General features: G+C 48.5%; 1 protein-coding gene across 2 annotated transcripts; it reads right to left on the bottom strand.

The window, feature by feature from the left end:
* Nucleotides 1-5,083: 5,083 nt before the first annotated feature.
* On the bottom strand, nucleotides 5,084-7,281 carry LOC103676825 (MORF4 family-associated protein 1). 2 transcript variants are annotated; one of them, XM_040625398.1, is made up of 3 exons: nucleotides 7,143-7,281; nucleotides 6,591-7,024; nucleotides 5,084-6,102 (listed from the first exon to the last, which is right to left on the bottom strand). In XM_040625398.1, the coding sequence occupies exon 2, from the start codon at nucleotides 6,985-6,987 to the stop codon at nucleotides 6,604-6,606; it is 384 nt and encodes a 127-aa protein (XP_040481332.1). In that variant the 5' UTR covers nucleotides 6,988-7,024; nucleotides 7,143-7,281; the 3' UTR covers nucleotides 5,084-6,102; nucleotides 6,591-6,603. The 2 variants fall into 2 exon arrangements, with proteins under 2 accessions (XP_040481332.1, XP_008704276.1); XM_008706054.2 differs by lacking the exon at nucleotides 7,143-7,281 and having other exon boundaries at nucleotides 6,591-7,133.
* Nucleotides 7,282-24,184: the final 16,903 nt, after the last annotated feature.

Genomic DNA, 24,184 nt, shown 5'->3' with positions numbered 1-24,184 from the left:
TGGTGCCCACGGGGAACGAGTGTCTTTGATAAGAAGGTGACAATCGTAATCTGGTCTTTGCTGCTTGGATGGCACCTGCTATCTGGGGAAGAACCTTTCACCAACATGCTTGAGAAAGACCTTGGGGTCTCAGGCTTGTCTCATCTCTAAGATGGCTTCTTCTGGAGCCATCTCTCTCTTTTAAATATATATATTTAAATTAAATATTAAATAAATAAATTTATTAATTAAATAATATTTAAATTATATATATATTTAAGTAGGTTCTCTGTCCAGTGCCCAATGTGGGGCTTGAACCAAGGACCCTGAGATCAAGAATCACATGCTCCACAGACTGAGCCAGGCAGGTGCCATCTGGAGCCATCTCTTCCAACGGTTTCAGTTTGGGATGCAGAAACTCTTGCTATTTTCAACCCCAAATAACCAGTAGTGGTAGCCTCTTACATCTCCTTCAAAGAAGCTACTGTAGGAAGCATAGTTGACAACCTCCAGCTGCCACTTCTTTGGCTCTGCCGTGATGGTCATGCCAAGGCCATGCCCATCTGCCCTCAGACTACATTCAGAACTAAATTTACCGTGCTCGTCACCCCTGTCTGTCCCATCGATGAACCAAGTAAAAATCCACCTAGGGCACTATTCTTAGGACAAGTTTCCCATAATGCTCTCCACCCCTAAACCCTCTCCAGGTCCTGTAGGAACTGGTGAGCCCTTGCCTGGCTCCCTGCCCTCCACCCCACTTTGCCCCTTGCTGGACCGTCCCCAGAGAATTGTGCCACATGGTCCTCAGGTCCATAGAGAGAAAGCTGCTGGTTTCCTCATGCTCCTCATGCCTCGATCAGGATTTGGGGCCAGCCCTTCCCCTGGCCATCGCTATACCACTGCGTGTCCTCCCTCCTGTCTAAGGTGGCACTCCTTTAGAGTGTGTGCTGCTCCTCTGACCACCCTCTCTCCCTCCCTCCCATTATCATCCTCCGACCCCCCTCCCGAGTGGGATCCCCCTCATTCATTGTACACTTTGGCACCCAGCTCCTGGCCTTCCTTTCCACCGCATGTCTTGTCATCATCTTGGATGAGTTCCATGGCCATTCCATACCTGGGCCCCCAGGCCCCTGGCCTCCTCACATCTGATGAGCTCCTCAATGTCCCTTGGCCGCTCATTTCCAAGGGTGACTTGGGGCTTGTTATTGCTCCGAACCTGCTCGATATCTGCTCAGCCCTCCTCCTTTCTGACCACGTCCCCATCCTCCTAGGTGACATTTGCACGATAGTCACCCACACCTTTTCTTTTTAACCTCACTGATCCTTCAATTCACTTTAACAGCTACTTTCTCGTGTAGCTCTCCTGCTCTTCATTTCCCCACCCATTCCTTCAATGTATGCCATCCATTGCTGTGACAATGTCCTCGTCAAAACCCTGACCTTTTACGCCTTGTTTCTTTCTGCCCCCACTTTCCCCCACTGTCAAAAATGCAGCCCTTGATCAGTTGCGTGCTGCTAGGGACCATCACCAACGGAACTGCAGGAAAGCCCAGGGCTTGGGGGAGTCTAGTTGCAGCTGTCACAGGTGGTAAAGAAACATTCTTTGAAGAGGCCAAGAATAATATGGGTGAGTTTGGGAATAATGGAATGGAGGATTTCGTGAACCAAGGAGTGTGAAGGAAGGAGGAATGGGGATGTAAACAGGAGACAGGAACTACAGAGCATTATCAGAAAAGAGGAATATAGAATTGACTAGGGGAATCCCTCACCTATTTTGGGGAGCACTGAAGCAAGCGGTGGATGGATTTATTTATCTGGCCATAGTGTTAACCAGGTAACAAATCCCCATTTATCTTTGGAAGATGGTGGAAACTCAGCCCACTCCGTGTTTATCTGCTACCTGGAAGGGGGAAGTTTCCAGGACCAGGGACTGAATTTGGGCTTTTTCACCTTAGAGTCGTATGAGGGCAGAAGAAAGCGAACAGCTACAAATGAATGAAGAAGATTGTTGTTTGGAAATGAATGCCCTGAGCAAGTGGGAGGGATGTGAGGACAAATGAGGCTCTGGACCTAGAGAGAAGGGAGGGCAACCCTTTCATCAAGCATGAGGAGAGGAAGAAAGGGTGAAAGTATCATCATCAGTCACCTAAGTGTGGCTCATTTCATCATAACAATCCCCAAATCTCAGGGGACAACTAAGTTCTAGAACAAACTCAGGTCTTGTTTGTTCTACGTGTTCATCATAGGTGGGCAGGGAAACTACACCTACCAAAGGAACATAGGCTGATGATCAACCACCATCTTGAATGTTGCGGGTTCCTGAATTCTGGAGGGTCTCCTGTTGGGGGTTCCAGCTTGGATGCCACATGTGCTACTTTCCCTGACAAGTCACTGGCTAGAATTCGTTTCTCTCGTTCTCCCTCTCTCTCCCGCCTATGCGCACTCACCCAGCAGGGGGCTAGGAAGTGCAGTGTGCACTGGTGGTCTCTACAGTATTTTGTTCCAGGTGAGCTTTAGTTCCAGAAGTCACACAGAATGTCTGTGCTGGAAATAACCTCAGACAAGCCAGTATCTGCCCGAGATCACCCAGACAGCAGTAGCAGGATGGCTGGGAGCCAGATCTCCTGTTTCCCCAGTCGCTCTGTTCCATGGCGGCCAGGACTCAAAGACCTTTTTTTATCTTCAGCAAGGTTAAGAACTCCTTGGAGTGTCCTCCCTTCACTGGGAGTCTTTTTTTTTTCTTTTTAAATAACTTTCCACTTTATTTTTTAAAGTAACCTCTACAGCCAACGTGGGGCTTGAACTCATGATCCCAAGATCAAGAGTTGTATGCTCTACTGACAGCCAGCCAGGCGCCCCTGGAGTCATTTTTGTTAATGCTTGGCCTCAAGTGTTGATTGAATCCTTGGCTGTTGTCAGTCCTGCCACGTCCACTGGAATTAAACTTGCTTTCCTTCCCGGGGTCATGTCAGCTGAGGAAACATATAGATGCAGAAGCCTCTGTAGGGGTACTTTGTGGTCTCCCCAGCCTGATTCTTACTAAGCGCGAGACCTGCAGGTTGTGCACATTCCGCATACTTTGCCTCCGTTTCTTATCAGAACTTCTGTTACATAGTACTGCCTATCTCCTCTCAGATGCGTTTCCGGAGCTCTATGCTCCCACAGCCCCCATGCTTCTTTCTGTAATAGCATTTGATATAAAAGGACACTTGGCACACCTGAAGTACCCGAGCAAAAACAGGTTCCAACTTCAGGCAGGCCGTGCAATGGAGAGAACCTGGCCAAGAACCCCAGCAGGCCTTTCCGGATAGCTGTCCACGACTGGAACTCGGAAGGACAGAGAGCCCGGGGCTTATAAAGGACATATAAATATATAATAAAAAATTCTGGCAACTCTGGTCATACTCAATGATGTGATTTCACCCCGTAAGACTGCCTCTCAGAATGGTTCCTTAGAACATTCTTTGCTGAGAAAATGGAAGAGATTTGATTGCTCCAATTGCTGGCAATCCAGGATAGATTGCAGGGGCTGGGGACACTGGAGTTGGTGGTTTCTTACAAGAAGGAGGAACTAAGCAAGGAGTTACTGAATGTAATTCAGGACGAAAGTTCTCAAACCTCTAAGAATCATCTGACTACTTCACAATTTATAGGACAATAAACAGTGAACGCCATGTAGCCACTGGAAAAAAGAACGCAGATCTAGGTGTTTAGATAAGGTAAGATGTTCAAACCATAGTTTTAGGTGGAAAAAAAGCACACAAAGGACATTCACAGGTTATACAGTGTGTTACCATCAAAGTAAAAACCAAAAGAAACCCAAATAATCCCCAAAGTTGGGGAGAGTCATTTATGGATATACTCAAATATGCATATTTGGAAGGTATATGATACTGATAAATGTTTGTTTTCCTAGAAGGCAACTGGGAAGATGGGGATAGGAACAGTTCATTTTTTTATCTTTTGAATTTTGTGTCATTTGTGTCACTCATTTTAAGTCAGCTAACCAAATGCAATGTGGTATCCTGAAACAGTAAAACAGGCATTACTGGAAAACTGGTGAAATCAAGATAAAGTCTCGTCTAGTTAGTAGTATTGTACCAACGTTAATTTCCTAGTTTTAGCAAATCACCAAACTTAACTTTTTTGGTGGTTGTTGTTTCCTGGTTCATAATTTTATTCTACCCACTTCTTGCCATTAAGACCCATAGAGAAAATTTGCAACTTCTGGAATTTTCTCACATTGTTCCTTGTGCCTGGATGTCCGTTCTCTTCTTGTTCTTAGAAGCTATACTCATCTTTCAAAGCCAAGTTCACCAGTTATTTGCTCTGAAATGCTTAACTCTCCCAGAGACGTGACATGTAGCTTGCCACACACAGGGTTTCCTACTGTTTCACACTTACCAATTGGGCTTCCCAGGAAGCAGACTTCAAGATGAAAATCACAGTGCGGGTTAGGTTTATTAGGGATTAGAACCTGTGGAAGGGGGAGGTCCGTAAGCGGCAGAGAAGTGGGGCTGTGAGGCAGTCCTATCGAGCGCTTCGGCAGACCCCACAGGGAGCTCACAAAGATGCTCTTCAAAGTCGTTCCAACTTGGGCTGAGAGGGAAAAGAGCTCTTAGACGCCAGGTCTATGCGGCCACCCAAGAAAGGGGGGATGAACCTGGCTAAGGTAGCGCTCGTAAGCAGAGGATCTTCTCAAGAGGGCTGACCTGTCAGCAGTACTTCCAGCAGCTGGGGAGTAAGTCCTTCATTTCTGAAGGTGCTGGGAGGGAGTGATTATGACTTATCATAATGTTGCTAATGCGACGGCTAATGTTCTAATCATTTAGGTTGGATGACTAAAGTACTCTGAGTTGGTTCTCTGAAGGCAGTGGCCCAGATCACAGGACTTTAAGAGGTCCCTTCCTACGCTAAGAACCAAGTCTCTCCTTCCCTCGACCAGTTCCTATCATAGCACGCAGAGATAAACCTTCCCCATGACCAGAGGCTTACCAAGGGCCTCAAAGACCGTAAGAAATTCATCTTCCATTTGGCAATGACAATCAAGGAGCAAGATTTCATTTTGAGACAAACAAAATTTTAGTCAATAACTTTTTACATCTTTTGTCTTTTCAAGCAAATGAATACTTTTATTAACATGGTCATTTTTTTTTTTCTTTTTATTACACATGGTAGGGTTTTGACCTCAAATACTTGTCAGGGCTGCTACTCAAATGAACTTAGAGCAGGACGACTTATGAACTTCAAAAATACCTAGTCCCTGTTCAGTTTAGGGTCCAATGCAGACAGTCCTCCTTTCCTTTCTCAGCCCCTCAAGAGCCTTTGCAAGTATCTCTTCCATTTTATGCCCAGAATCCCCTGAAATGTATGAGTATTACATCAACTTGTACAAAACCCAAGATCTTGCCTCCTCTTCTAGATTCCACATCAAATAAAGCTGAGTTGGGTTGTCCAAACAAACTGACCAGACAGGTTACATCAGATAGTGTGCCACATAAAATTTAAATTTTGAACAAAATACATCTCTTCTCCTTTGGTCTCACACAGAAATCAAAGTCCCAAAATACAGACACTACCATCCTCCACGCCGCCTTCTGATTCATCAGTCCTAGCCAGATCAGCTCCATTCGCATTCCCACTTGAAGTCTGGTCCCTTCTCCTTCAGCTTCTTTAGCAGTTGCCGCATGAAGTAATCTTCTAGAAGTAACGCAGCTCCTTCAGCACCTCCAGAGCTGGAAACCTCCAACTCTTGAGTCTCACGTGACACAGACTCAAAGTTCCAGGGAGCTATCAAGTCACACACGGAAGCACAAAGCACCTCAACATTTAGAAATAACCAAAGCCCAGGAACAACTGTGACTGCTGCAAGAGCTTACAATCTAGGCCCTAATTCTCGTGCGAGAGCATCTTCCAAATAAAAGTTACTTCCCCAAACAAAAACATTGAACAGTCAGAACTTATTTTGAGGTCATCAACCACAGACCATAGCAGAAACGTAGTGTAAGTGAGGACAGAGTGTAGACAGAGAAAAAAAAGAGAAAACAAAAGGCTCTCTGGTTTCAGCTTCTCAAGGATGTCAGCCAATCTCCATCAGTTGACCAGAATCCGTTGGCTGGAAACCTAAGGCGCAGGTGGGAGAAAGTCCTCATTAGGAGGTTAAAATCCTGAAGAAAAACATCAACCAACACCCCTCACAAATTCCATCATGCAGGACGCCAGCTCCTCGGGATGTCCCCTGCCCCTCTCCAGCCTTCTAGCAAAATCTGAACTCGTCCAGTAACGGCCTTCCCGCGGATAATCCTCCCTCTCTCTTCCCCCCGCTCAGGGGCCCCTGGCGTGACAGTTTCCTTAAAGGCCCGCAGATTAGCGTTCCGTAATAAACCGTGACTTGGGGTTCCGAGCACACACACTCCAACCTTCCTTCTCCCCAACTACCGGCGTCAGGAATACGGACGAGCGACCTCCTCCCGCCCGGGGTCCACACCGAGCCCGCGTTCACGTCTCCCCCCGCGCCCCGCCTCCAGCCCCGCGGACCGCTACGGATCGGGTTTCGTCCGAGGTCCACCGAGGGTCTGCGAGGGCCCGGCCCCGCCCGCCTCCCGCCTTACCGCCCGCGCTCCTTCAGGACGACTCGCTTCTCTCTATCCGCCGCACCAGCTCCACCAGCATCTCTGCCATCTTCGCGATCTCCTTGGCCTTCTCCTCGGCCTTCTCGCACCTCTTGGCCGCTCTGCCCTCCACGCCATCGCTGGGGTTCTGCAGATGGTTCAGGGCGCTCTCCTCCGAGGCCTCCACCTGCGTTTTTATTTGGATGAGCATATTGTCCATCTCCCACAGCTTGCTCCTGTTCCGCATGTAGGCTCTGCCGTGCTCCCGGGTGAGGGCCGCGATGTCCTCCCGCATCTCGTTGATGACTGGAAGCAGGAACTGCTCGAAATCCTCCTCGGGCTCCAGCACTTCCACCTCCTCCGGCTCCGCCAGCTCGACGATGTCCAAGGGCCGCATTCTCCCCGCCTCTCCGGAACCGCGGTATCGGCGTCTGCTGCGGAGAGAAAATGGAGACTCGCTAGGCTTACCAACAGAGTTCCAGAATATTCTTTAAAACTTTTACCCCTTTTAAACTTTTCGCCTCACAGAAGCCACGGAAACGAGCGACTTACGAGCAGAGAAGCCGCGAACAAAATGGAGTCCCCAGCCGTCAACCAGCGCCCTGCGAGTTGCGGCCCCTTTCACGACACGGCCGTGCCTCTTTACGATCACGCCGCTCGTAGAACGAGGCTCGGGCGCGCGCACGTCAGCGGGGGTCGGGGGTGGAGCGACCACTCTCCCGTGGCCGCGAGCGCGCACGTATGTACCCGCGCTCTTCCTCATTTCCCCGCCCCCCCCCCCCGTTCTCCCCTATGCCACCGCCGTTTTGGGGTGAACCCTTCTGGGGGCACCCTCCTGTTGGAGGGCTTCTGGAGCACTGAGTTAAAGATTTTTAAGTTATAAACACGATCTTCCTACAATAAACGAGGATAGAAAGTCTGTGGCATCCCCAAACTCACTTCGATAGCCCCTTCCGCTCTAGTAGGGCTGCCAGACCCCTCTCAGCTGTCTGAAAGGGTAGTTTTCCTTTTTTGAATTACAGTCGGAAAATTTGGGTGTCTTTTCACCAGCCGGAGCCCCCACACTCCCGGGTACCAGGCCTCGTCTGGTACCTTCATCCTGAGGCTCCACCAGACCCAAAGCTCAGTGGATGTGAAGAGGGTTTTGCTGGCTACCCTTCACACCTTTTACCTGGTTGAAGGTCCTCCGGGGGTCTTCTTATTCAGCTTTGTGTCCCTGAAGCCCTGAGCAGAGCATGGCACACAGTAAACTTGCTTTCGCATTTACTAAACAGAATTTTAAGAAAAGATAAGTTAATTTCCTAGCCGGTTGACCTAGTCACAACACAGAAGTAAAAACTTGAGGAATCCATGTTGCACAAGTGTCGTGTGTTTGGCTTCTGTTTTCCTGTCCGTTAAAAGGACACGGATCCTAATTTTGAATATGGCAGAACTGAGAATGAAATAGTCATGAAAATGCTTTGTAAATACCAAATATATACACATGTAAAATCCTTACGTTTTAGACTTTTCTCGGGATCTTTATATTTTGGTTGCTCTACTAAAAATCCAACTTTTGGGCTTCCTCAGTATATCAGAGGCAGCTAGCTCATAAGTGTTTTTGTATGCGTAAAAATAAATGGCTCAAACAACAGTAAGATAACACTACACCCTTGTTAAAAAGCCCCCAACCCAGAAAACTGACACCACCAAATGCTAATGAGGACGTGAAGCAACAGGAACTCTCATTCCTTGCTAGTGCAAATGCAAAATGGTACAAGGTCACCTTGAAAGTGAGTTTCTTTACAAAACTAAGCATACTCTTCCTATATGGTCGAGCAATTGTGCTCCTTGGTATTCTCCAAATGACTTGAAAACGGACATCCACACAAAAACTTGCACTCAGATGTTTATAGCAGCTCTATTCATACTTGCCCAAACCTGGGAGGATCTAAGGTGTCCTTTACTAGGTGAATGCAAAAATAAACTGTGGTAATCCAGACAGTGGAGCATTATTTGGCCCGGGAAAATGAATAAGGGGAAACCTCACTAAAACCAAATGAGGAGGTTCTGCAGGGGGAGCTCCCATGTTCTCCTTGTCAAGAGCAAATCCAACAGGAAGAGGCACAGGGAGACTTGCAGGTGGATACTACTTCAGCTACTACTTTGCTATCCTTAGCCCGAGGAAGAAAGGCTTACTTCTTCCCCTAGCAACAGTCCAGCCAATAAGGAGCCACTACACTTCACACTCCCAATGGACTTTCTGTTTACAACGACCTGCCTAACTCCCCCTTTCCTCTATAAAAGAGTGTTCCTCTTCTTTGCTGTGCCTCCTCACCTTTGGTTTTGCCACCAGTTGCTTGTCCTGGGTTGCAATTCTCTGCTGGTAAAATAACTGGCAGTTTTATTTTCAAGGTTAACAAGGCTCTTCTTTCAGATATCTACATGAATTTCTGGTCTCACCTCCTTAAGACCTTTGATCATTTGCTAAATGAATGAAAAGAGAAGTTAGTTGCATTTTAAATATTTTCTATAACCTTGTTAATGTGTTGTCTGCTTGACCTACCAATTACCTCATTATGATGATGGATTTGTTAACTTCTTGTCATCCTGTCACTTTTTTGCACACACATATAACGTAGACATGCAGATGTTTCATTGGGTGCACAGAGGTTAGAATCATGATTTAATTATCAATTGAAGTTTCAGGAGGATTTTTCTTTTTTTCAAGTCTGCCCAGCCAATTTTCTCTTTTTCTTTTGTTTTATTAAAGTAATATTTTCACAGATTCTTTTTTTTTTTAAGATTATTTATTTATTCGACAGAGATAGAGACAGCCAGAGAGAGAGGGAACACAAGCAGGGGGAGTGGGAGAGGAAGAAGCAGGCTCACAGCGGAAGAGCCTGATGTGGGGCTCGATCCCATAACGCCGGGATCACGCCCTGAGCTGAAGGCAGACGCTCAACCGCTGTGCCACCCATGTGCCCCTCACAGATTCTCATCGCAACTTGTTTTCACATTTAAATTCTCTGAAATTGTGCTGCGTCTTTCATTTGCTGTGATTAAAAAAAAATGATTCACACTTTAATGGTAGCGTATTCACATTCTTAGCATTACCTAAAAGAAGGGCGAATCTTAAAAATCGATGGCTTCTTAGATTTGACAAAGTCCCATATTATTTCAAAATTTTAATGTGATTTTGCTGCTTGCTCGGTTATCTGTTTTCTGTAGTATCTGATCCTGTACCTTGCTCTAGGACAGGATGTTCTCAACGGCAGGTGATTTGTCCCCCAAGGTATATTTGGTCATGTCTGGAGGCTTTTTTTTTTTTTTAAAGATTTTATTTATTTATTTGACAGAGAGAGACCGCAAGAGAGGGAACACAAGCAAGGGAAATGGGAGAGGGAGAAGCAGGCTTCTCACCAAGCAGGAAGCCCGATGTAGGGCTCTATCCCAGGACACTGGGATCATGACCTGAGCCGAAGGCAGACGCTTAACGGCTGAGCCACCCAGGTGCCCCTAGAGGCATTTTTGATTGTCACAGCTTGAGGGGAAGGGCTGCTATGGCCTGTAGTAAGTAGATAGAGTCCAGGGATGTTTTTAGCATTGCCTGACTAATTTTGATAGTCTTTTGTTCCTTGCCTTTTTTCCCCCCTTCAGTCACCTTTCATTTCCTTAAATAGTTCATAAGAAGTCATTTTATATTTTATATGTGGTAATTCCATTATCAGTTGCTTTTCATTTCTGTGACTTGTTCATGGTGTTTTGTTTGTGTGTGTGTGTGGATGTGTGTATAGTATTTGACTGAACTTCATTTGGGGAATCTTAATAGGTTTGGTTGAGAAAGCCACTCCAGCAGGGATCTGTGGTTGTTTCTGTTGGGCACAAACCTCCAGATCTGGTTAAGAGCAATCCCATAATTACAAATTCTCAGAATTCTTTTTTCAAATATGTATTTATATTTTTTATTAGTTGTTTCCACCTATAACCAGAATATACAAACTGGTACCTTTGCACAGGTTGGAAGATTTTCAATGGCATGGTTGGTTCAACCTCTCCAAGACCTACTCTCCCATCCCTCATATTTCTGCTATGGGTAGCTCTGGATTTGATCTTTTCTCATGCATTTGGTTTTAGTATTCACTTCCCTCCTGGCCACCTTTAGGTATTTCTCATACATTCTTGCAAGCTCAGCAATGACTTTAAAGGAAAATTTGTTGTCATCTATGCAGCCTCTGGGTGTGGCAGAAGAGCATTTTAGAATGTCTTATCCACTATAACTCCAGAGGCAGAAGGCCTCCCTCCAGCCTGCCTTTCCTGATCTTGCATCCCATCTCATGCTTGGCTGAAAAGTCACAAGATCTGTCCCCGTGAAGTGGGGATGCATCAATTTCTGCATGCAGATGTGTTCACTAACCCAGAAGCTCTCTAAACCCATAAGATGGAGATTTCATCATGTAGGCATAAAGTTATTAACCCCATTTCCAGCCCCCTCCCCTCTCTGCAGAATATGGGGTAAAGCTGAAAATCCCAAACTTCTAATCATGGGTCAGTCTTTCTGAATGAGTGACCAGCCCCCATCCAGAAGCCCACGGAGAGTCACATCATTAGAAGGAAAGATACATCGATCACCCAGAAAATTCCAAGGGATATAGGAGCTCTATCAGGAACCAGAGTCAAAGACCAAATATTAGAACAATAGTTTTTTTTTTTTTTTATCTGGCTCTTATCACTTAGGGTTTTAAGGGCTCTGTGTCAGGAACCTGGGGCAGTGACTAACATATAGATTTCCCACTATTTCACAAATCACAAGAGCAAAGATCAAACCATTAGGTAGCTATCGAGGCTATTGAATAAATAGTTGTGCTTGTTCTTCCTTTAGGAACGTGGAGGAACTTGAAGCCCCTTGTGTTGTGAAACCAACAACTAGTCCATAATTTTTCTGAATTTCATTAAGAAATGTGAAGGGGGCATCATGAAAGAGATTGACCCCCATGGAGTTCAATAAAGAAAAATTTAAAGCAAAAGAGGAGGCAATTGAAACAATATCTGGATCTACTTTGCAATATGAAATGACCACAACATCACAGTTTTATTTCACATATATTACTGCAAATAATTTGTCATAGAGAGGAGAGGGTATTAAAATTATTCCCTCTGAGTGTCAAATATGCTAGGTACTCCATCAGGAGGTAGAAGAGGGGGCCATAAGCTTCTGCCCCATTAATTTCATTACTCATCCCTGCCAGGTTTCCACTTGGAAAGCAGGTAAGGTGGGACTTGCTGGTATCCAGGTCCTCGCAGTGCAAATAGCTTAGGGTTCTTAGAGTATCTTCCTTCTTAATGCCCCAGGAGGGGTGGAGCTCCAGTGTCCTGAAAGTCCTGATTGTGTTCATTTATATCCTTTATTATGTCCTTTATCATAAACCAATAAACATGAGTAAGGGGCATCTGGCTGGCTCAGTCAGTAGAGCATAGACTCTTGATCTCAGGGTCATGAGTTCGAGTCCCACACTGAGTGTAGAGATTACTTAAAATCTTAAAAAATATATTCTGTCTTTTGAAATTGTTAACTAATTAAGAAAATAAAGTGTTACATCAGTGATATAATTTCCTGGTTGCCTAAATTGTGCCTTTTGGTTTTATTCAAATTTTATTAAAATTCACTGGCTAACATTAGACCCTTGGTTATATGAAATATTATCCTACCAGACTAATCTGTAAAGAAAAACTCTGTGTTTCCCTGTTACTCTCATACTACTATCCACACTTACGATACCTCGCTTCACTTCTGACACTACACGTGCGGGTTTTCCACATAGCAGGCAATCCTCCCACAGAATCAGCAGGATGTCCCATAACTCAGTTCAAGTCTGACACTCCTGCGTCTGATCCCACGCATTAAGGGCTCAATCCGGTAAGAGTGTGCCCACTTCAGACACCAATCAAAAGCTCCAGGTTGTTTCTTGTATTTCTGACCAATTGACTATAAATTGGGGTTCCCATGACCTCCTCCTTGGCTCAATAACACCCTCCCTAGGTTTGCTAGAATAGCTCACAGAACTCAGGGAAACATGCATGTTTACTGGTTTATGATAAAGGACGTAACAAAGGATATGAATGAACAGCTGATACAGACAATTCCAATATCCCAGTATTCCAGCTCCCAACAGGAGCTTCTGTCTCCATGGAGGGGGATGCATTATCTTCCACATATAGTTGTGTTCACCAACCCAGAAGCTCTCTGAACCCATAGGATTGAGATTTCTATGAAGGCTTCATCATGTAGGCATAATCAGTTATTAACCCCATTTCCAACCCCTCTCCCCTTGCTATAACTGAATTCTAGAACATTTTTCTTTTCTGTCTGTCCAGATTAGCAAATTCAAAGATGCAGCTCTGCAGATAGGTTTTTGCCACACATGGGCAGCCCCAAGGCCTTGTCAGCATAATGTCAGGCACTCTTAGCTGGGTAGATGATGTGGGGACTTGACTTTCCCCAAGCTGGAGACTGAAGAACAGTTTGTTGTGGATCCAGTGAGGCGCGGCAGGGCTGTGGGGGTAAGAGTTGGAACTCCCAGTCCTATGACTTGGGTCTGAACCCTGTGGAGGGGCAGAAAGAGGGATTTTTTTGTCCCTTTCGATGCTTTTGTCAGGGGAGGTGATGCTGGGGGCCCAGTGGGAGAGCCTGGAGCACAGACCACCTTTAATAGAGTCCTAGAACCTCTGGACAGCTGGGAGTCCACTGGGGGCGAGCAGGGGAGGGTGGGGTGTGGGATGATGGGGACCACAGCTGTTCGAACACCTGTGGTCCTAGGAGAGCCTGAATGGCTTTGCTGGCCCTCCGAGCAGATGCTCAGGGGCTGAGTCACTCCTGTTGCCAGGGTCGGCAGAAGGCTGGTGTCTGCCTCTAAGGACGTGGAGAGGGACAGGACTCCTCCCTCTTCACCATTTGTACCCTGCAGTCCCACAAGAGCACAGACTGCCATGCTTCCTCTATCTTGCTTCTCTGAGACCTGAACTGAAGCCCAAGGTTGTCCCAAGTGGATGGGGAGAGTGGGGATGTGAACATGGCTCACAGGCTTTATCTTGCTTGGGAGGAAGAGGAAGGAGCACAGGGGACAAAGCCCTCTGGGTAGTGGCGAAGTATAATGATTATTTTGATATCCCAATGAAGAAATATAGGCTTATTCATGATTATTAAGGCAAAAATCCCAGGAAGTAACTACCCATTAAATCGAAAAGACTAGAGAGAATAGAAGAAAACCTGGATTGACTGAAAAAACCATAAGAAAACAATAAAGTAAAATACATTATATGAAAGAGAGAAGAAATAAAGTCCAACTTGCAAGCAATCCATTAAAAAACAAAATGCAGCTGAGTACATTTTGACGCTCTTACAGGCTTTATTCAATTATTCATGAATCAGGCATCATCCCATCTAACAGACAGAAAGAGCTCTGAAGAACTGTGCAAATGAAAGATTTTTGTGGGCAGAAGGGGGCCAAACAAGGAAGTTACCAGCACTGTGGTCCCTTCAGGGGACGGCAAGGACCTATCAGGCAGTTGACCTCACTGGTGCTGACCGAGAGATTGCAGGTGGACTGATTTGAGCCGGCACTGCTGGGAGAAGCTGAAACTGTAATGAAGTTAGGCATTGAGTCTATTTGCTGATGTGGGCTTAGCACAAGTGACTCCATTCTGGACCTGTCCTCTGTCTTTTAACAACACTAAATGTTCTGGGCGCCTGGGTGGCTCAATCGGTTAAGCATCTGCCTGAGGTTCAGGTCATGATCCCAGGGTCCTGGGATCGAGTCCCACCACATTGGGCTCCCTGCTCAGAGGGGAGCCTGCTTCTCCCTCTGCCTGCCACTCCTCATGCTCGTGCTCTCTCTTCTCTGTTGAATAAATAAATAAAATCTCAAAAAAAAAATCCAACACTAGCTGTTCGTTTTTTTTTTTTTTTAAGATTTGTTTATTTATTTGAGAGAGAGAGAGAGTAGGGGTGGTGGGCAGAGGGAGAGGGAGAGAGACTCTCAAGCAGACTCTGCACTAAGTGTTGAGTCCCATGTGGGGCTTGACCTCATGACCCTGAGATCATGACCTAGCCGAAACCAAGAGTCAGACTCTCAACCGACTGAGCCACCCAGGCGCCCCCAACACTAACTGTTCTTAAAGAGATAAATTGGCAGTTGGAATTAAAACCAGGTATGTGCTATTTGCAGGAACGCAACTATGATGAAATGACAATGAAAGTATACAAATAAAGGAATAAAGTAGAATTTAAGGTCAAAGGCATGAAACAGAAAAATAGAGGGGCATTATGTAATGATAAAAGTATGATTTACAAAGAAGTTATATATTTCCATTATCTACTGCTGTGTTCAAAACACCCCAAAGCTTAAGGACTTAGAATCCTCACATTCACATTCAGAAATTTGGGCAGGCTCTCCAGTTACTTCTTCCATTTCATGTCGCATGGCTGGAGTCCCTCACTCGGCCGTACGGTGTGGCCAGCTGGGACGGGCTGGAAAGCCTGGAGAGCTCTCACGCACAAGCTTGGTGTCTCAGCCGGGATGTATGGAATGACATTCCTCACATTACCTTGCTGGGGATTCCCACACTGCCTTTGTATGTGACAAGTGGGAAACGTAGTCTCTGTGTGTGGAGCCACTACCCGGAGGAAACTGGGTTATGGCATGGATGGGGAGAATGGACTCTGGTAGAGCTAACCACCTCTGCCACAACCAAAAACATCCCCCTGTTGTGTTTGCCAGTTTGAGTTAGGTCTGTGCAGTCTGGGTTGTATAAAAGGAGCTGTTACAGGTAAGGTGTGAATTTGGACTTTTTAAAAAAAATTTTACATGTATATTTTCCACATTTTTTCTTTTTTCTTTTCTTTTTCAAGTTATTTTTATTTAAGGAATCTCTGCACTCAACGTGGGGCTCAAACTCATGACCCTGAAATGGAGTTGCATGCTTCCCCAACTGAGCCAACAAGGTGCCCCTTTTCAACATTTTGAATAATTTCTGTGAACATAACAATATATGTATATATGTACTATATATTTATATAGGAAACATATTTAACATATTATATACGTAATATTACATAGTATATAGTTTTAAAGGCAATGCACATGTAAACATCAGCCAGGTCAGGCGATAAAACCATGCCAACACCTCCATAGCTTCTGCTGTGCTTCTTCTTAATTCAGTCCTCCTGCTACCCACCTCCCCAAAGGTTAACCTTTTCTGTGACTTTTGGCTAGCTATTTCTTTGCTCTTCTTTATTGTTTTATTGGCTCTGAATGCAATTGTAAATAATACAGTGGTTTCCCCCCATTTTTGAACTTTGTATAAATGGAATCCTAAGTACTCCTTTGTCTCTTGCTTCTTTTACTCAATATTTTATATATATGAGACTCACCTGTGTTGATGCAGGTAAGTATAGTTCGCTCTTTTTTTTAATTTAAGTTTTTAATTTTAATTCCAGTATACTTAACATATACTGTAATATTAGATTCAGGTGTACAATATAGTGATTCAACACTTCCATACATTACCCAGTGCTCATCACAAGTGCACTTCGTACCCCCCACCCCCTATTCCCCCAACCCCCACCCACCTGCCCTCTGGTAACATCAGTGTGCTCTCCATAGCTGAGAGTCTATTTCTTGGTTTGGCTCTCTCTCCCCTTTCTTCCCTTTGTTTGTTTTGTTTCTTAAATTCCACAAATGAGTGGAATCATATGGTATTTGTCTTTCCCTGACTGACTTATTTCACTTAGCATAATACCCGTCAGAATAACCTGGAAAACTTGTTAAGACACATACTGCTGGGCCCACCCTAGAGTTTCTGACTCATTTGGTCTGGAGTAGGACCTGATAATTTGTATTTCTTTTCTTTTTTTAAAGCTTTTTTATTTAAGTAATCTCTACACCCAATGTGGGGCTCAAACTCATGACCCCCGAGATCAAGAGTCACATACCCTTCCAACTGAGCCAGCCAGGTGCCTCTGATAATTCGTGTTTCTTTTTTTTTTATTAAAAGAATTTTTTTTAAAAGTAGACTCCATGCCCAGTGTGCAGTCCAATGTAGGGCTTGAACTCACAACCCTGAGATCAAGATCTGAGCTGAGATCAAGAGGTGGATGCCTAACTGACTGAGCCACCCAGGTGCTCTGATAATTCATATTTCTAACAGCTTCCCAAGTAATGCTGGTGTTACTGGTCCTGGGACCACACTTTGAGACTCACTGCATTCTCTATTTATCCATACTTCTGGGGATGGATCTTTGGGTTACTACACTTTATAGCCATCATGAACAATGAACAATGCCACAACTTGCTCAAGAACAATGGTCATAATCTGTTAGTCCCATCTGCTCCTGAAAACAAAGATCTTGGGTATTTTTGAGAAATTTTTGCTGGAATCTCCTAAAACCTTTTGGTGCCTGGAAATCTCTCTGCACATATCCACCACACAGAGACACAAACTGTACTATCTAGGGTTGTATTGAGTTGAATTATGTTTCCCACAAACATACTCTGAAGTCCTGATCCCCAGTGCCTGTGAATGGGACCTTATCTGGAAATAAGATCTTTGTAGAAGTAATCAATTGAGGTTGAGCTGGGGCAAGGTGGATTAATCACATTACTCCAATATGATTAATGTCCTTATAAGAAGAGAAGAAGGCACATAGGCAAGATGGCCCTGTGAGCATGGCAGTGTTGGAGAGACTGGAGGGGTGCATCTACAAGTCAAGGAATGCCAAGAACTGCTGGACCTACCACGAGCTGAGAGAGTCAAGGAAGGATCCTTCCCCTGAACTTCCAGGGCCCAGCCTGCCCCTGCTGACACTGGATTTTAGACTTCTGGCTTTCAGAACTATGAAAGAATGCATTTCTGTTATTTTAAGCCCCCTGGTTTGTGGTACTTTCTTATGGTAGCCCTGGGAAACAAATACAAGCGTGGTCTGAAACTTGCTTTCCCCTCAAAGATGGGTCAAGCGCGTTTCTGTAAGCCAATCAGTGGGTCCCCTTTCACGGGGCCCACTGGAGTCTGATGTTCACAATACCCTCCCACCTCTGCCCTGCCCACCTTGTCACTGACCTCCTGGGTCCCTCTGGTGTCTGCCCTTCCTCGGTGGTACTTGGAGAGATTCGTTAACTCAAAGCAATACAAGTGGAAGCAAACACCAGTGGAAGATGGCCAGTGACGCTGGGCTACCAAACACACGTTATGATTTAGTAGTTCCTGTAAGTTGATTATGCGTTTACCCACACCCACACACCTACTCAACCGCAATTCTGAAACCCAAAAAGCTCTCCAAAAGAAACATTTCTTCTTACCTCCTTTGATGGAAAACCTCACCTGAACTGAGGTGAAGACATCTGTAGCACGTATATTACTCCATTCACTGTGAACATCATGTTTTCACTTCATAACTATGAGTGTTTGTGTCAGTCGGCCAGGGTCCCAAGAATAAAGTCACATAGACTGGAGACTTAACAGAAATTTGTTTTTCATGGTTCTGGAGGTTGGAAATCCAAGAGTATCATGTGGGGAGGGTTGGTGTCTTTCTGAGGCCTCTCTCCTGGCAGTGTGGACAACTGTCTTCTCCCTGTGTCCTCACATTGTCGTTCCTCTGTGTGTCTGCACCCTAATCTCCCTTTAAAATAAGGATTGAGGGGAACCTGGGTGGCTCATTCAGTGAAGCCTCTGCCTTTGGCTCAGGTCATGGTCTCAGGGTCCTGGGACCAAGGTCTGGGTCAGGCTTCCTGCTCAGTGGGGAGTCTCCTTCCCCTTCTCTCTCTGCCCCTCCACCCCTTTTTTGCTCTATCACTTTCTCAAATAAATAAAAAAAAATCTTTAAAAATAAAATAAGAATTGAATTAAGGCCCACCCATATGACCTCATTTTACCTTAATGACCTTGTAAAACACCCTGTCTCCAAATACAGCCATATTCTGAGGTCCTGGGGGGTTAGGACTTGAACATACCAATTTTGGGGGACACAATTCAGCTCATAGCAGTGTTATTCACAGGTGCTGCTCCAGATTCAATGCAGGGTGTTCTTTGACACGGGACATGTGCTGTTTATCTCTAAGATCTACAGAAGTCTGAGGTCTGGGGCACCTGTTTGGCTCCAGACTTTGTGGAAGGACCTCTATTACAAACAGGTCCTGAGAGCATCTGGGGTGTGAAGTGGGTCATCTCTGACTGCTAGGGTCCAGATGAAGTAACCTGTTAGAAGTGACCTTCTATGCTGTGTGAGCCACCCACACTCCTGAAATTTCCCGTGGCTGGGGTGCTGCTCCACCTACAGACCAGGCAGGAGTTTGTGGCTTTCTATTTGGAATGAGTCCAGAATCTTTTGCTTGGCCATGCCCACTTCTGTCCCCTGCTCCTGGCCAGGGTGGCTGAGGGTCAGAGGGACCCCTTAGACTCAGCCAGGCCCACAAGTGTTCATTGCCATCACCTCCTCCACCATTCACGGGCCTGGAATTGGCATCAGCAGCCACCCAGTGCCTCACTTCCCAGAGGAGGGCATCCAGTAGCCTCTCTACTCAGCCACACTTCAACTTCTTCAAGATCAGCAGCTCCTTGAGAAGGCTACAGTTGATACACCATCCTGTGTGTAGCTGGTGCCTTTGCCTGGTCCCATCTTGGGAAGGACCTCCAGCCTGAGATATTTGTGCAGCCACCTGGACAAGGAGCCAGGAGCCTGGGTGCTAGTCCTGAGTGACACTGGAAGAGGAATTTCAGCAATCCAAATCATAGTTTCCATCAATGAAGTGGAGTCAAGAACCCAATCCACGCAGCATGTAGGAGGCCTCCAGATCACGTCTGTCAGGTACCCAGGACAGAGCCTGGCACATACAGGAATGGCAATGAGGGGACATGGGAAGGACCCCTAAAGGTGCTTGGACCGTTTCCGACACAGCCCACGGAGCGCCACCCAGGAGCCCTGAAGTGAGAGAAGAAAGACACACCCAGCAGATCCTGCCCCCTTCTCAGCACCCTCCTGACCCTTGGGGAGGGAGGCGGAGCAGTGAGTGGAGCGCGCAGTGGTGCTGTCACCTGAGCCAGGCGAGGGGCTGGCCCTTGGGCACCACGTTCGGTGCTCTGCCCCCATCTCCAGTGTCCTGGGCAGTGCTGTCCACTTCTCAGCAGCCCCAAACTCCATCTGCCCAGGCGGTTGTCACAGTGTGCCCTCCCCTGGAGCCCTGTCTGGAGGAAGCCAGCACCACGTCACGGGTCACTGCAGCCTTCCGGCAGGGTCAAACAGGGAGGAGCTCGTGTCCTGCCCATAGCCAACACGGGCTCAGCTGCCATGCAAGCCAGCCACCTGCGAGCGTCTCTGGCCCAGCCCCGGCTCCAGGAGTCCTGGCCGAATCCTCACTGCAACCTCAAGAAGGACCGGGAGCCGGAAATACCCGGTCATCACTCCTGAATTTCTCACCCCAGAAACTCGGGTGCTAATGGTGTTTGTGGTGCTTTAAGTCCCAGTCCTCAAGAACAGTACTCTCTCCCCAGTGTCCAGTCAGTGACCAGGAGCCACCTTGGGAAGGGATGGGAAGCCTTCCCATGGGCCCTGTCTGGCCCTCGCACTCCTTCCTCCCAGGGACCCAGCTATCCTTCCATCAGTGGGTTTTGGGTGGAAACTGGCTCAGGTCTAGAATCTGGGCAAGGGATCCCAAAGTGTCATTGGGGTGGCTACCCTGTGTCTGGACTCAGGGATCCTCAGTGGCTCCGTAGAGGACATGCAGAGGGTGTGCGTGTCACCTGGCCGTCTGTTTTCCCGCTAGGAACGCCGTGTACTGTCACCTCCATGGCTGGCAGTGGTCCTGCTGCCATTCCGTCCTCCACGTGTTCCCAGGATTGACATGACCTTGCTTCCGACGGTCCCGTGCGGGCACCTGGCCCCTTGTTTCTGTGTCCTGTGACCTCCCGAGCCAACAGCCCACCCAGTTCTGGCATGGCCCTGCTGCATCAGCCCGGCCTGGAGTGGCTGGTCCAGCCAGAGGGTGACAGGCGGCAGCAGGATGAGCACCCGGCCGACACACATTGCATAATGGAGAGTGCCACATGCTCTTCAAGAAAAACAGCAGAGCAACTGATCCTCGTTCTGGGTCCTACAGGGGACCTACTGAGATTGTGACATGCTGAGCTGTGGTGAGGACCAGGCTAACCTTACACACACGGACATGGAAACAGACTGAATGCTATGGAGGAGGCATGGAGGCCATGGAACGTGTCTCTGAGATCATTTTACGCCAGACGGAAAGTGGAGGGAGCTGCTTCTCAGCAGAGAAACAGCACGCACAAAGGGCCTGAGGCATGAAAGGGCTTGAAGTGCAGGGAGGATCTGGCCGTGCAGCCCTGGTGGAGGGAGGAAGCCAGCTCACTGTGGCCCGAGGAGCCACGGCAGCCAGGAAACAGCCAAGGACAAGGGTCGTGAGGATGGGGAGCAGTGAGGCCTGACAGCAGCTGCTGCAAGGAATGTAGTCGAAGGGGGTGGGAGGTGAGGACAGAAGGGCTGGGGGGCTCCCAAGGGCAAGATTCAGGCAGAGGATCGTGTGGGTCTGAGGAGAGACACTGGGAACTACTGAAAGCTGGAGGCGGAGGAACCGTCCAGGCTGCCGGCCGAGGTCATTGGCATCTGGGGGCAGCCCCCAGGCACTGACCATCCACCTAAGCCCTCCAGGCCTGTCCCACGTGCTCCAGAGGACAGACAACACTGAGTCACAAGGTTTCACTGGGACATGGTGCAGGGGTGCCCATCCACAACGTCCTACAGACCCACAAAGAACATTCAGGACGCTCTTCTTCTTCTAGATCGCCCAGAACAAGTCCCGGCACCGTCGTGTGCAGCGGGGCCGGATCAGGAGTCACAGGCAGGAGAACCCATTGTGACACTGGGAACATCTCCTTTGCCACCAGGGAGCTGCCGGCACCCTGCGTTCTTTCTCCGGAGCTTGACTCAAAATGTGTGGCACCTGAGGGGCATCTCGGGAGCAGGAAACATGTCTCCCGCTGCCTTGTTCCCGACAACTTGTGCTACTAGTGACAGAACTCACGGAATCCAGGAACCGAAACAGCCTCCGGGGCTGGGCCCACCCGAGCCTGTTCCAGAAAGTTCCACTCCTCCTCCTCAACCTCTCTGTGAGCCAATGCCAGCCCCTAGTCGGGACAGCTGGAGCTCTAGAGAGGGGCACACAGGCCCCGACTCTGTCCCCAGCCCTGGCGCTCCCAGCCTCCAGAGCTTGACATGAGTCGACCCCAGGCTGTGGAATCTCTGGGCGGCAGCTCCAGTACATGACGCCGCCGTCGTGAGGACGGGTCACACCGGGGCACGGCTCACATGCCGGACGCAGCTCTGAGGGTGGAGAGGGTGCTGCCCCACACGGTGGAGAGGAGGTGCATGACAGAGGGAGGAAGAGGGATCAGAGATTCAGACAGGTGGTCACGGGCGTGGGGAGGATGGTGTGTGAGGTGAGAACCCTCCAGGTGACAGTGCTCTCGAAGGCCCAAAGGACACTCCCCATTTCCCAAGCACGTGCATGACCGAGAGCTCAGAGAGGGCGACACACTCCAGGTGGGCTGATGCAGCAGGGCCATGCCAGAACTGGGTGGGCTGCTGGCTGGGGGTCACGGGACACAGAAACAAGGGCCAGGTGCTCGAACGGAGCCATCGGAAGCTTGAGTCAATCCCTGGGAACACGTGGAGGACGGAATGGCAGCAGGACCACTGCCAGCCATGGAGGTGACAGTACACGGCGTTCCTAGCGGGAAAACAGACGGCCAGGTGACACGCACACCCTCTGCATGTCCTCTACGGAGCCACTGAGGATCCCTGAGTCCAGACACAGGGTAGCCACCCCAATGACACTTTGGGATCCCTTGCCCAGATTCTAGACTCCGAGCCAGTTTCCACACCCAAAACCCACTGATGGAAGGATAGCTGGGTCCCTGGGAGGAAGGAGCAGGCCAGACAGGGGCCCATGGGAAGGCTTCCTCCATCCCTTCCCCAAGGTGGCTCCTGGTCACTGACTGGACACTGGGAGAGAGGATTCGCACTGTTTTGAGGACTGGGACTTAAAGCAGCCACAAACACCCATTAGCACCCGAGTTTCTGGGTGAGAAATTCAGGAGTGATTAACCGGATTTCCGACTCCGGTCCTTCTTGAGGTTGCAGTGAGGATTGCCAGGACTCCTGGAGCCGGGCTGGGCCAGAGGAGCGGCCTGCAGGTGGCTGGCTTGCATGGCAGCTGAGCCCGTGTGGCTATGGGCAGGACACCGAGCTCCTCCCTGTTTGACCCCTGCACGGAAGGCTGCAGTGACCCGTGACTGGGTGCGGCTTCCTCCAGACAGGGCTCCAGGAGGGACACACGTGACAACCGCCTGGGCAGATGGAGTTTGGGACGCTGCTGAGAAGTGGACAGCACTGCCCAGGACACCTGGAGATGGGGGCAGAGCACGAACGGTGGTGCCCAAGGGCCAGCCCCTCGCCTGGCTCAGGTGACAGCACCACTGCGGCTGCCACTCCTCCTGCTCCCGCCTCCCCTCCCCCAAGGGTCAGGAGCCCTGTTCTCTGCCTAGGGGACCAGTCGCCAGTGGACGGCAAGTGACTGCCAGCAGCAGCCTCTGCCCACCTGCCACCAGCATGTGGCCACTCGGTTGGCTTCCTGTGGTTGCACAGCTGGTGCTGCTGCGGTTCCTGGTGGCCCGGGCCGAGAGCCCCATCAGGGTCTTCATGGTGCCCCACAGTCACATGGACGTGGGCTGGCTCTACACGGTGCAGGTAGGCGCCCGGTCGCCGCCCCCAGGTGCCCCTGGAGCTCAGCTTCCTTCTCCCTGCCAGATCCCAGGGTGGGTTTGAAGCCTGGGGTCTGCTGACATCCTTGGGGGAGCTGCCTGGGCTATGACCTGACTCTGCTGGAGACCGGGGAGGCTCACTTAAGCTGGTTGCCTCCTGTCTCAGGCCTCAGTTTCCCCATCCGTGCTAGGAAAAGTCGGATGAAGAGGCATGGGCCTGACTCAGGCCACGGTCGTAGTCTGTGACGGGGGCACCCTGGGTGGGCTGTGACCCCCTTCCTGAGCCCCCGTGTCCCCTTCTGTCGGATGGCACGTGCTCTAACCCTTTGCACGGGCTGTTCCTTCTGCCCAGAGGCCTTCCTCCCACAGGCCTGCAACAGTCAGTCCCTCCCATCCTGTGGGGGGCTCCGCAGAAGGTGCTTTCTGGTGGCGCCTTCCTGGCATCCCCTTCTGTGTCCCCATTCCCTTCCCCCTCCTCCCTTCCATGCACATTAGGTAGGGGGGCTTGCTGTCAGTCCCTTGTGCCCACCAGAAGGCTAGCCTCACAGGCCAGGGACTTTATAAGTTTTATTTCCTGGCACGTCCTCTCCGCCCTGACAGACGGAAGAGGTGCACCAGGTATTGCTGAATGAATGAATGAATGAATGAATGAATACAGGTAAGAATGAATGAATGCAGGAATGAATGAATGCCTACAGCAAAGAATGAATGAATGAATGAAGGCAAGAATGAATGAATGCAGGACTTAATTAATGAAAGCAGGAATCAATGAATGAATGTATGCAGGAAAG

This window comes from Ursus maritimus, unplaced genomic scaffold, assembly GCF_017311325.1.
Source record: "Ursus maritimus isolate PB19 unplaced genomic scaffold, ASM1731132v1 scaffold_8, whole genome shotgun sequence".
NCBI lineage: Eukaryota > Metazoa > Chordata > Mammalia > Carnivora > Ursidae > Ursus > Ursus maritimus.
This window is presented reverse-complemented; position numbering and strand designations above follow the sequence as displayed.